Consider the following 13,456-nt stretch of genomic DNA (forward strand, 5'->3'; position numbering starts at 1 on the left):
AAGACTGAAGCCTGTTTTTAAAAATTATCAAAAATCTCTATTAAATTCTAATTAGCAAAAATCTCATGAGGGACTGCAAAGGAGCACATCAATGCTGTAATTAAAATGGCTACAGTATAAGAGTGCAGGCCTTGACCCTATTTTCTGATTTTATTTTCCCTTTAAAAAGGTAAGCCACAGCAAGAGTGGCTAGATTCCTGGAGCTTCCCAAGTCCACTAGAAATCAAGGCAAACTGGACTGCTGTGCTAATGCCAGCCACCAGGAGAACTTAAAAGGAGAAGCAAAGTTTCCCTCCAAATCCAAAGGTAAAAGAGATAGAACTATCTATTCAGCTTTTGTGAGAAAGGTGTTGATTCCTGGGAGTTCTCAAACAAGACTGTTTTGTTCATTTGCAAATCCAGACCTCAAAGATTACTGCAATGAGTTTGAGTTCATCCAGTTACAGACAGAGGAAAAAATTGCCAAGATCAAACTTGTGGGCAAGTAGATTATTTACCATTGGGTAAATTCTGCTACAAATTCAGAAGTCAAAATCTCTCCCACAATAATAGAAAATACAGCTGCTTTTACACTGCAGTAGCTGAGAAGTAGCATATCACCTTTTCAAGCTACCACAAGCTACCCTGTTTCTACAGACAGATATATGGGACCATACTACCCTTTCCACCACGACAAGACACCTGACAGCTGTTACCTTGCAATAGCTTATTCATATGTCCACAGCCCAGTTAAAAAACCTCTCCCCAGCCTCAAAGAGCTTCTGATCCACAGGTTTTAATTAGAAAAAACTCGTCACTCTCACTTGCCTGCTGTATGCTCCTGTCACTAAGACTATTTTGAGGCAACTTTGTTACTTCTTAGTAGTCTGGACCTAATTATCAACAGCACACATTCTCCAGTTCCTTGTAGCACAACAGTTTGCTCATTTTGTGCCAAAATTATCTATATGCAAGTCTCCTTACCTCGATTGTGCTGCAACAGGACAATGGTGGGATTGACGATGGTGGTAGAAGGATAGGCAGAGGCAGACTTGCTGATGGAAGTGATGGACGCTGGATAGTCAGTGCCAGGCTGGGGCACTTCATTTAGCACAGGACCTGGGTCCTGGAAAGAAGAACAACACATGATTAGCAGCATGCCAATGGTGCTACACTGGGAAAATCTGGGAAAAACCCCAACATTTTAGGCTGAACGAGAAGCATAATCACAGCAAATTTTAGTAAAAAAAGCATAAGCACAAGTATTACCCTGCTTCTTGTACATACCCTGCCCATTGTTAATGAAATTAGTGTGCTAAGGCAGTACTATAGTTATTTGGTGTTGGGTTTCACAACTCCAACCCCAAAAGAGGGCACTAAGTTCATCTAGCAGACGCTTTGGAGCAAACACAAGGTGTCAGAAATGAGAAATCTGGTTTGGGGAAGGGGGAAGATGCAGACATCTTTCCCCTGATACATCCACACACAAACATTTGTTCCAAGAGTATTCCTTTCATAGCAAGTCAGTCATGCAAAACTCATGCAATTCTGGAATGAAACAGTATTACTGCAGCTGGTTTGGTAAGAAAAGTCTAAGGAATTAAGTTAGCACCATCACTCAGGAGACAATGTTATACCTACCTGATTAAAGTAATGACATAAAAAGGCCCCAAAACTGACAGAGGGTAACAAGTAGGACTCTAGTAAGGAAGATGGATTTGCTGCTGGAGCACAGATAGCAAGCTGCTCTTGCTCTCCTAAAGCATCCAGTTCCATTATTTGCTTATTTCAAACCCACCTCTGATATCACCACAGCTCTGGCTGCTCTGTAGAAATACAGGCTGTGTCTGCAGGGAGACTTTGAAACCTAGCTCACCTTTGAAAAGCCTCAGTCCATGGATATTGGACTTCTGGTGGTGGTAAGGTGGCTAAGATAAAGAAGGGATGATGACTAAAGACTGTGTGTGCATCAGCTTAGACTGAGATTTTTCAAAGCTTCTTAAGGAATTTGGATATACAATTACCCTTAATGAGGACTGAGCATCCAAACAAAGAGAATATGGGACAGCAAACCAAATTCCTGCACTCCTGCTGTTCCACTGTCAGACTCAAATGCTGCAATCCACTGATCTGTAAAATCAGCTGAGCATTCAAGGGTATTTTCATCATTATTAAAAAAACCCTGAATAAGGCCAGAATATTGCTCCAGAAAAATCCCTACTTCCAGCTTTTCTGGCTAAGTGCAACTGCAACTCAGTGCCCTTCATTCACACCAGCATCAGATCAAAGGACTTACAGCATCAGGCAGGGGACTGAACAAGGGCCAAAGTGAGGCCTGGCACCAGAGCTCAAAGATAAATCATAGTGACAGTTGGCCATAATCAGAACAAGCACCTACAGCTTCTCCAACCTGGAGGGGAAATGGGGAAGAACAATCTTATTCTGTTGGATAAAGGTGATCTTGCTTTAAGCAGCAGCTGGTCAGGCCATAGACATTCTATGGGGACAGAAAAGAATCAATGGTCTTCAGGAACAGATGTCCCATAGAGAGAGACCAGCCCCATTTTGCTGACTGCAATAATATTCCAAACAATGCAATTAGTAAAAAGGAGGAAGAGCCGGGGAAAAGTGTGAGAACTGCCTTTGAGCTTCACTTTGATAACTAAAATACAAATAAAAATCCCTCAAAGAAGAGGGATGCTGGATCAGGATAGGCTCAGCAACCTCAGTGATGTCACCAAAGAGGGTGAACAAAGACCATTTAAATAATTGTGGAAAACAGCTCGCTGACTACATGCCTGAAGTGAGCATGTCCAAAAATGTTTAAATTCTCATCTCAAGAAAGTCAGGTTCAGCAAAGTTTCCACTGCTCCTCTATGATTTGGATGCCTCCTGATTTTTTTTTTCTGGAATCTGTAGATAGACTCCATTAAAAAAAAAAAACAACCACAAAACAACCCAAAAAAAACCCTCCAAAACACAAACAAACAAAGAACACCAAACAAACAAAAACCAAAACACCAAATCCAAACTTTCATTCATTGCTCTCTGCAATAAACACCCTACCAATTTTAATAAAAATAGAAAGGCCAATACTGAGAACTTTTGAAAATATCATCCTTGGTTGTTTTTTACTTTCCCCCCAGCCCACATGCCTGTTTGCTAGATCCCTATAGTCAAGGGGCAGAGCAAGCATCATCATGAGAGAATGCAGTTTCTGCTGAACTTCTTCCTTGTCCTCACAAGCAAGCATAAAAAAAAGGTGGCTGTAAGATTTTCAGCACGAGGAGGGTAGGGTACTTTTTGCCTCCTCTGCAATTTTAACTGAGAGTCACTTTTCCTCCTTGTCCTCGAGGACTCTTTTTAAAGGTGATGAGCCTAAAGAGAAACAAAATCTAACTCAAGAAGAACACAGTAAATTCCCAGTTCAAACTCTTGTGGACTGAATTATTCAAAATTTTCAAAGACAAGCAATTGCAAAATGAAGAGACACTCTCTGACTAATCTATCACATAGCACCTCCATGCTTGGAGGACTCTTAGTACAGTAACTGATCTTATAACTTGTAGGTCATTGGATACTGGCAGCAATCTTACACTGATTTTATCAGGGATTTGTGTGGAGTCCATATGGTCTTGTGGCTCCAAGTGGAACAGAAAGCCAGCCCTAACCTTTAACTGGCCTGCTGTTGCTGCTTTAAATGTTATTCAAACACAATTAAAGATGCTATAAAAAGAGCCTGAAAGAATCAGTTAGTTGCAGCTATACAGTTTATGCAGAATTCATTATTCTGAGCAAATCTTGTGAAGACTCTTAAGGTGTACATCACCCATCAGAATGGGCACAAAGGGAGACAGTCAAATGTTGCAAGAAGTCAAAAGAAAGTTCAAAGCTGCACAAGGCAGGCAAACTGCATGCACTAGCACAGGACGCAAACACGGTTTCAGTTGTCATGCTGCTGGCAGGGAGTGAGTCATCACTCCTCCCTCAAGTTTAGTATTGCAAGGAGAAAGTAATTTTAATCCAGGAATACAAATTTAGGAAAAGGGCGAGGAGGGTACTTGGCAAGCTTACTGTATGTGAGATGACTCCAGTGATTTCAGGCTTCAAGCCCCTGTGCAAAGCCCCCGTGACTGGAGGGACTAGTGAAGGTGGTGATGAGAAGAATGGCAGTTTCGGGTAAACAGAGGGTAATGTGCCAGATGTGGAGGGTGCTTGGTTATGGTGGGAGCCCCTCTGGAGATGTGGGGGAATGAAATCGTCTAGAGTTGGAAAAGTCAAGGGTGAGCCAGGAGAAACAATCTCAGGGAATACGGAGCCTTGCCCGAAAGGAACCAGAGGCGGTGGTGGAGTGCTGGAGCTGCCTTCTTGTTGTCTGTCTGGATTAACCTGAAGGAGGGGGACTACTATAACTCCAGGCTGAGCTGAGGTGGTGGCAGTGGCATCCTGTTGGAAACAAGGTGTTGTTATGCATTGGGGGAGATTGTTACTTTAGTCTAATGCAGCCATATTGTGTCATGCAAGGAATGTACCCAAAATGATACAAAGCCCCAGAAGATCTTCTTTCCTTAAGGAGACATACTTCTTCAGGTTTGTAGCCCTGGCCTCTATGAACACAATGTTTTTTCACAAAAATATTTATTCCCCCTCACCACCCTTCTTCTCCAGTTCTGTGTAGTGAGGCTAAATCAAACAAAGAACAGCTCAGCATTCACCATCACTTGAGAAGCTCTAACCATTATATATTACAGAGCTTGTTTCTTTTATGTGTCCCTAAAATAGAAAGATCCTCACCAGTCCAACCCAACTCCCTACAAACACCACACGCACACACGAACACACAGATCAACACTGAGGGACACATTTGGGGTGTTAAATATTATCAAGTAAAAGACCACAAGACTCAGGGCAGCACAACAAGTGCTGAGAAATTAAGGTAGGAGGGGAATAAAGCATTAAGGGAACATTGTAACGAATTAAAGAACTGTTCGCTCAGCTGAAAGAAAACAAGGTTATGGAGAAAACATGTACCATGCTGCGTCCCATTGCCTTGTATGGTGGCTGTCGCTGCTGAGTAAGGTAAGGCTCTTTTCTCATCCTGTCCTCTGTGGCAGTTGTGCTCTGGGGCTCTAGCACTCTGTCCCTCACAGCTTGCGGAGGTGATGACTGAGTCCGAGAGGGCTGGCCTGCACCATAACTAACTGCGTCTTTGCTGAGGACAATGTAAAAGTACGGCCTGGGAGGAATAGGAGGAGGAGGAGCAGCAGGAAGAGACTTTTCAGTGTCTGTTACAGAGGGAACAATGTTGGTGGCTGGTGCCTGAGTGAGCTCAGCGCCCAAACTGGTGCTGGCTGCTGGGTCATGTGTGGTGCCAGTGGAATTTTGAGATGCGCCTGAGCAAGTGCTGTTAGATAAACAAGCTACATATAGTTTGCTGACCTTTTTATCCGCCTTCGTCTCATGACTGGAATTCATTCCAGCCTTACTACTGGGATCTGCCCTGACAGGGTTGTGTTGTATGGATGATGCACCCGATGAGGAGTGACTTTCCAAGAGTGGCTGCCCAGCATGCACCTCATCTTTGGGGCCTGAAGAAGGAGAACGCCCTGCTGGCAAGCCTTGCTTCCCACTGGGGACAGCCCCATAGGGGGTAGGTGATGACAAATAACAGCGTGCACTGGTGTTTGGTGATGCACGCTGTGTGTAAGGCTTGGGTGCATTCAGGTACACACAGTCCATGATGGGCACTGGCAACAGGTTGGTCACTTTAGTGTCAGTGCGAGGACGCCATGCAAAGCTTTCCTCTTTGGGAAGAGGAGGACGGGGAGGAGCAAGGGCCTGATCAGGCAGAGTCAAGAAGGTAGGAAGGAGAGAGGAAGCAGCATCAAATGAAAGGAAAAAGGAAGGAAAAAAATTAAATTCTCAGAACGAATTTGATCATTAGACTTGGGTTAAGCAGGTTTTAATACAGCAAGAATAAAAAGCAAATACAGTATCTGGAAAGCCAGTGCAGAACTCACTCACATCCATCGTCCCACACATTCTTTCTTAGCACAGCTCAATGCAGCACACAAACTTAACCCAGCCCTCAAGTCCCTGCCTACGTGTTTCTCTCTCTGTGCTCAGTAATTCTCACTACTGTGTTGTTTCATGAGGCCTGCACAGCAACACTCACCATGCCCCTGGGGAAGCCTCAGTGAAGATTTAACATCATGGCTTACTAAGTCTCATGCTTGCATAACTAAACACTTCCCAGCACTGGGGACATTTGAACTACAAAGCCAAATTCAGAGTTCTAGGCCATCTCTGCATGTTAAGTGCACTGCTGTAAAATGAGTATTGCCAAGTTTCACAATGCTAATGAAAGCAGATATCAAGCGAGTGCTGTAGCCTACTACAGCTGGCTAAGTAAAAAGTGAGTATGTCTTCATTATAAAGGCCAGCTCTTCAATTCTCTTTAGGATTTTTCCATCCTGAAAATGTTTTCTGGAAGACCAGAAAAATTAAAGTTTCTTGAGGAACTGAGATCATCAGAATTTGCCTCCAGAATCGAGATCACCAAGAGAGAAATCCTGCTTCTAGTAAATAAGAAAAGCTTTACTGGTTTTGGTACTTGGCAACATATAGCATGCTAACTCCAAATCACCTACCTACTGCATCTCCAATTACAGTGATTTTTTTCTGAAAGCCAAACTGTTTTGAGATAAAATAACAGTACAGAAGTTTCATTTTATTTATTGCTTTTTTGCCAGTAGCTGAAAACAAAGATCTACTGGAAAGAAGAGAATACCCACCTGGTGAACAACAGCTCCTTGGATTTTTGCAAATTAACCCTTTGAAGACAGTGAAAGTAGGTTTTACAAACACCCTGTTGTCATACCTTTATGGGCAAAAGCTGCCTATACCACTGCTAAAAATGTCAAAACCAGAGAATGAAGATGCCTTAACAGCTTGCAACATTCAAATCTGGAAAGATATGTCCTTTAAAAGTCATTAATATATGACAAGTTGTGGCAAGTACTATTCTTGTTATAGGGAGATAGATGTAGAAAAGTTTCATAAAATTACAGCTGCTGTTCCAAAATCTGCTGTCCTCATGCTGCCCCTCTGCCCCTCCTACCCTTTCCTTGAAGCATAAGGGAGTGAAGAAGTGGGTTGGTTAGTGCTGTTCTAAAGGGCTTCGGCCTCTGAACAGGTTCATTCCTTTTGGAATTTCTTCCATGTCAGCTCAGTTTGAACAGTAGTTCTTGAGACTTCTGTAACAAGTATTATGTACGCCAGTGCTCACTCTGTTCATCAACAAGATCAGGAAAGGACTACAGGACAGCTCTAAGTACTGAGCAGAAATGGGTCTCTCTTTAGGGTGCTGCTCCTTCCCACACCTTCATTGGAGCAGTTCCTTCTTCCACTTTCACTTATGGTACCTGGTCTGTAGCATTGCTAAAGGGACCCTGATGATGGGAGACTGGGCTTTAAAGGGACTCTGTTTCACACAAGAATCCAGTTTCTAATGAAGGGTTTTCTTACCAGCTTCCAGACTGCTTCTGTGCAGACTGAGCACCCCCCCCCCCAAAAAAAAAAAAAAGAAGACATTGCATGCATGCAATGTCAGTCATGTCAGTCTGTATTCTCTTAGCAGACTGGATTCAACAATTTACCTTCAGATACAAATAATCTTTCCCTTGTTGGCTTCTATCAGTTACAGTGTTAAAACTGAAAGGCATTTCCCCAGTATTTTATTTTTAACGTAGGGGGCAACTCTGATTTCAGCCTGCAGCAATTTCAAGGAATAAGCCAGCATAAAATACAAAATAATTACAGATGATTACTTCACCTTTTTTCTTGCAAATAGCATTGTCCTCCTCCTTCATCCACCGAGGAAACACTGTGGTGTGCCTGAATATATGAGCTCCACAACACATTGCTGACATCGGTGCTGCCCCCATTTTAAAGGCAGAAAAAGCTGAGGCACAGCAACTTACCCATCTGCAGTCAAGTCTGGAGTTCAACCCAGGACTCCTGATCATGAATTCAGTGCTTGAACCCAGATGATGACCTCAGGGTCACAGAAGGAAGGCTTACCTGTGGCTTGCTGTCTGAAGAAAGGTTTGGACGCACACTCCTATAACCCTTGGCAGCCAGAGAAGATGGCTGGGCATCGCCATTGGCATCAGTGTTAGACGACGACCTCCAATCATCTGTGAGGGGAAAGAAAACTCAGATCACAGATTCCCTCCAGTAGCAGGATAAGTGAAAGGAGGGGACTCTTTTCTTCCTTTCCCCACCCCCCCCCAGTTACTTTTTTTTTCCCCAAGGCAACAAGAAATAATTCCAATAAAGCAACAGAAGTAACAACAGAAGCAGTCAATGTTTATACCTGTTTCTGAGTTTTCTGGCTCCAGACCTAAGTGTTTCGCAGAAAGGAGGGACAGAAGAGGTGGGGGTAGAGCATAGGCATAGAGGAAAAGAAAGGGGGGAAAAAATAAACCATTACATTTCCAGAAAACATGAACCAATTGAAGTCAAGAGTCAAGCTACTTCATTTCACACATAAAATGCTTTCTGACAGGGCTGCGTAATTACCATAGAGACCAGCCCTAAACATGATGTCCTCCTTGTTTCTGACCTTTGTAAACACAAGGCAATTCATTCAGAGCAATGAAGAAACAATTGTTCATTGACATTCTTACTTCAGAGGCAAAAAGGCTGCCTAGCTAGCTACTTTCTAAAGCTGCAGCTTGACATCCAGACACCACAAATTACTGGAAATGTAGGGACCCTGTATTCAGATTATGAAGACATAGCTATCCTTAACAATATCACTATATGTGATTGAGATAAAGGACTACCAACAAATAAATCAAGTTTTGCAGACTAAGTGCATGAAGGGTGTAATGAGATACAACATCACTTTACAAGCCAGTCCCTGCACCTACATGCAGTGGTCTCATCACATATTTACCTGCTTCCCACTGGGCTCCTCCCCACCCTGTACCCATTTTGCTTTTTAAGTTACATGCACTAAGCTCTTCCAGCTCCAAAGTACATTTCATAAAGCGATTGAGAGAGTAAGCAAAAGAAGTATTAATGAACTGATTTCCATAGTAATGGACCCATTGCTATTCAAGCTGTTGGAAATTTATGAAGCCATCAACAGAAAGGAGAGAGGCAACAGCAGGGGGTAGGAGTGAAGAAACAGAGAAAGGCAAGCACAAAAAGAGGGTAGGTCACGGGTGGAGCAGAACAGGAGAAGACAGAGCCGAAAGTGGCACATTAGGGCTAGAATTAATGGAATTGCCCTTTCTCCAACAATACAGTCAGAAATGATATATGCTTTGCTTTCAAGAGCACGTTTTTACACCCTCCCCCTTAACGGCATCTTGCCTTTGGGAGTTCATCCTCTTTGCCAGACCCACGACACTGGCCAGGTTTGCTGTGCTTTGCCTGTCTCCTACAATTAAGTAATTACACATCTGCTATTGAAAGACAGCAGAGCTCTGTGGCAACGCTGTCCGTCTGGGGGGACGCTATGCCTGCTTCCCTGACAACCCAGCTGAATGCTGCAGTGGCAGTAGCACCACTCAGCTTCCTTCTGTTCCACCTCATGCCTGGGGTAAAAAGAGATGACACAGGCCACCCTGGGGGCTGTGGGGGTGGGAGGGAAAGAAAGAAAAGAACAGAGTTTTTGGTGCTGCTGACAAACTTTAGTCAATTACTGAGCGGTCATGAAACCTGCACTAGGAGTCAGTCTCTCTACTCGTGTGGTCCTTGCAAGAGGTTTCCAACTATGCTATGGAATTCTGGGCTTTAAACCATAATTATAACGTAAGCCCAAGATCCTGGACTGACCTGTCTTGAGGTTACTATGAATAATAGATGCCAGTTAACCTTCCACCACTTACTTTCAGGTTGCTCAACTTCCTGAGGACATGGTGAAGTGATATTCCGATTCCCTTCATAGGATGGAGTTGCCCGGAGGGTTACAGCTCCTTTTCCACTGCAGACTTTTGTGGGATCCATTTCTACAGGAAATGCACATGCACAGAAGAAACACATAGAAAGGGATGATGCAAAGCTATCAGGAGCCATCAGAGCTCTAGAGTAATTTTAGCATGGCTGTCTCCAGGTGAATCAATCTAGTAATGTTTGTGCAGATGAAGATTAGCTCTGTATTTAAAGCATTGAGAAATCAAAGCAGTTTTATATTCATGTAATTGATGAATGTAGCAGTTAAGTTCTGAGTTGGTGCAACAGAGCTAAGAAAGGAGGGGAGAAAAACGAGTGTTTGAACCAAAGTTCACAGGTCCATTTCCTTTATTTGTTCTACTTTGTACAGAGATACTGTGCTAGCAAGGACAGCCTTCCATTACACCTGTAGCTCTTCTATAGGGATGTGCCAGTGTTATAGTGCACACACTTTGTGAGCCAAAGCTTAAAAATGTCTTTTGTGGAGGACTGAAAGAGGAAAAAAAAAAACTACTTTTGACCACTGGAAGATAAAATCTTGTAACGATGCTGAATACGATCAAAAGGCAAGGCACTGCAAGTCACCTCCCTGCCATCTCCGCACTTCATTGCAGAGTTTCACCTTCTGACACAGGAACCCAAATCCCGGAAAGAAGGAGATTTAACACATGCCTATTCAGATCAACCTGTGATCATGATCAGATACCAGATCATGCCAGCGTCCTTGCTGAGGCACAGTTCAGCACAGCTTCTGTGCAGGCTTACCTTTGTGTACTTCAGTCCATGATCTGGGTTTGCTCCTCCTGTCATCCTATTAAGTAATAACAAACCAGTACTTCAAAGCTACCTCTCTTTCTCCTCCTATTAAAATCTTTCTGGACAGTTGTTTCCTTTAAGATACCTCTGGAAATAATAAGGCTGAAAAGTGTCTTGTTTCTCTAGGCTATTTCCATACACAAACACATCACCTTCTCTTCTCATGCACTATTAGTGACCTGCAGCTGCCATCAGACTTCATTTACCTACACAGAGGTACCAGCCCTACCATGACTGCACAGGGAGTGTGAAAGGTACTGAGCACATGCTGCATTACACAAGTGACAACACAATTTTTATTTTTATGGGTTGAGGATCATGCTGTCTCTGCATGGGGAAGGATGCAGTTCTTCTCCAGGAACTGCTATTATAACAAAAATGATGCCTTCAGACTGGACAGAGGGGACAAAGGCTGTTGTTTATTGTCCAGACAACAGCCCACATTTGTGCAGATCAGTATTCCATGGCTGATTTCAGCAAGGCAATGCCCCACCAAACCCACACCAGTACAGTGCCTAGAGACCACGGTAACACCTTGGCTGAGGTTGCAAACCATGCAAACCACAGCCAGTGTGGTCACAGTATGGGGAAACATCAATATGCCAGATGGACAATGGCAGTAAGAGGAGAAACTCAACGAATGCCAAACTCCTGGCTCTCCCTGAAAGCCCTCTGTGCTGGAATCTCCACTGTTGAAGCCCTTACATGGGTTTCCAATGCTTTAGGGATTTCACAAAAAGCATTGTTTTAGATCCATATTTAGGACTATAAAAAGGATGGAGTAAGTAAGAAATCAGAGGATACTTTCCTATAGTTCAGCCTTTAGCTAACTGAGGCAGCATTGAGGCAGCCTCTGTGAGGGGAAAGACTATCTACTCAGACATATCAAAAGGTGTTTCATCCTTAAATATACCACAGCTGATCACAACTCAAGGTCACCCACATCCCTGGTGAAACAGAAGTTGACTTCTCTGATTTTCACATGATTCAGGAAGGATCAGGATTCCTTTTGCCCAAAAGTGCAGTTCTGGCTATCATTCCCATCCATATGGCACGACACAGAGCCCAAGGACTCTATGGACTCACTTTCAAACCACAGCACAAAGGTTTAAGCTCCGAGACTCTGGTTTTAAGAGTGCTCTAACTGTAAAGCATGGACACGATGCTGTTGGGAGTCACTAGGCCTGACATACACATCCACAAGGAGTGCAGGGTAGCTGTCCTCCTACAACTCTATGCCTACATTTGCTTCACAGGCACTGGAGAGAAATGGAAACAGAGCTCAACATGTATGACATGTCAAAACAATATTGCCATCATACTGGAGGAGAATCAAATTTGGGAATACATGTATTTTTTTTAATTTTCCATACAACAGATTAAACCTGTATACTGAACCAAAAGAATAAGAGTCAGAAAAAAAAATCCTCTGAATGAAAAAAAAAAATTAAAAAGCTTTGAAAATATTTGAAAATAAAATCTTGCCAGACTCTCACCTTGGGAGATGAAAACAAATGTCTAGAATGATGTATTCCCTCACAAACGACAGAAAACAAGAATCTGAATCTCTCAGGATAGAAATCCAGCAGCTAGTAATAAACAAGACATTAGCACTGTACTAGTCCAACAAAGCACAAATGTGACAGATTAGGAGAGACAAGCAGTATCAGCTACACTAGCCTGACTGTCCAGCAAAGTTCAAGCATAATTTTGTACTTCTAGTGGGGAAGCATGTGCCTGGGGAGAGGGTGACAGCCTAACATCCTTACTCATTCACATGTGGATTAAATTCAGTGCATGCACAGAAAAACAAAACCATACCACCAATGTTGAACTATGCTTGAACCATTTGTTTTCATAAAGACCAAAGATATGCAGGAAACATTCTTTGGTTCTTCAGGAGTTTTGTTCAAAATGAGTCTATAATAATAATAACAATATTTTTCATAATCGAGCATTAGTAGAAGAGCTTACAATGATCCCAGATTCAAGCAGACACAATTAAGTCTGCAGAAGAGCAGCATAACTGAGAACAGTGTATTGTGCCATCAAGAGTTAACTGCATTACCTACCAATGAAATCTGCAGCTCTGGGAGGAGTGAGAGGAGCATGAAGCTGAGAATTAGCCAAAGCATGTGGGTGAAGCAGAGAGACAACGATAGAGGGAGAGAGGAGAGGGACAATGATGGCTAACTAAGGCATGGCAGGGGAGGAAAGAAGATACCTGTAGGCAGCACTAGGTGAGGAGAACTTTTCACTTTCTTCACAGGGATTATTTTAACGGCAGAAATAGAACGTGTACATAAAGGGACGTCAACAGCTGCAAACACAAAAGTGTAAATGGCACATCCAAAAAGGAAAGAACAGAGTTTGGGAAGCATGCCACAAAATTTTCTAATGTACTTGGAGACACAATAGCAGGAAATTTCAAATACAAAAGCAGTCTAGAGAGCAATGATGCAACTGTTAAAAATATCCCTTCATTCGCCCTAATTCAGGATGTGTCTGTTTTATGCAGCATACAGAACTGCTTACTGAATGGACTAATGCTGACTGCCACTATGCTGCACGCAAAAAGAATCTGGAAGCATTAGTTTTTAGAAGCTATCAAAAAATTTCAGTGTAATCACTGAACTGAGGTACACTACATGCAAAAATAAAAATGTTAAGTAAAACGTTAATATGGTTCAGCAAA

At 42.9% G+C, this 13,456-nt stretch overlaps 1 protein-coding gene across 1 annotated transcript in view; it reads right to left on the minus strand.

The window, feature by feature from the left end:
• SORBS1 (sorbin and SH3 domain containing 1) overlaps positions 1-13,456 on the minus strand; it is a 74,279-nt gene that overhangs the window by 49,578 nt on the left and 11,245 nt on the right. Inside the window, exons 4-7 of the mRNA XM_053983553.1 lie at positions 9,882-10,001; positions 8,357-8,383; positions 8,062-8,177; positions 964-1,105 (exon numbers count right to left, since the gene is read on the minus strand). Of these exons, the coding sequence (XP_053839528.1) occupies positions 964-1,105; positions 8,062-8,177; positions 8,357-8,383; positions 9,882-10,001 (405 nt within the window). The remainder of the gene's footprint in view (positions 1-963; positions 1,106-8,061; positions 8,178-8,356; positions 8,384-9,881; positions 10,002-13,456) is intronic.

The sequence above is a fragment of the Vidua macroura genome, chromosome 8 (genome assembly GCF_024509145.1).
Source record: "Vidua macroura isolate BioBank_ID:100142 chromosome 8, ASM2450914v1, whole genome shotgun sequence".
Classification (NCBI taxonomy): Eukaryota; Metazoa; Chordata; class Aves; order Passeriformes; family Viduidae; genus Vidua; species Vidua macroura.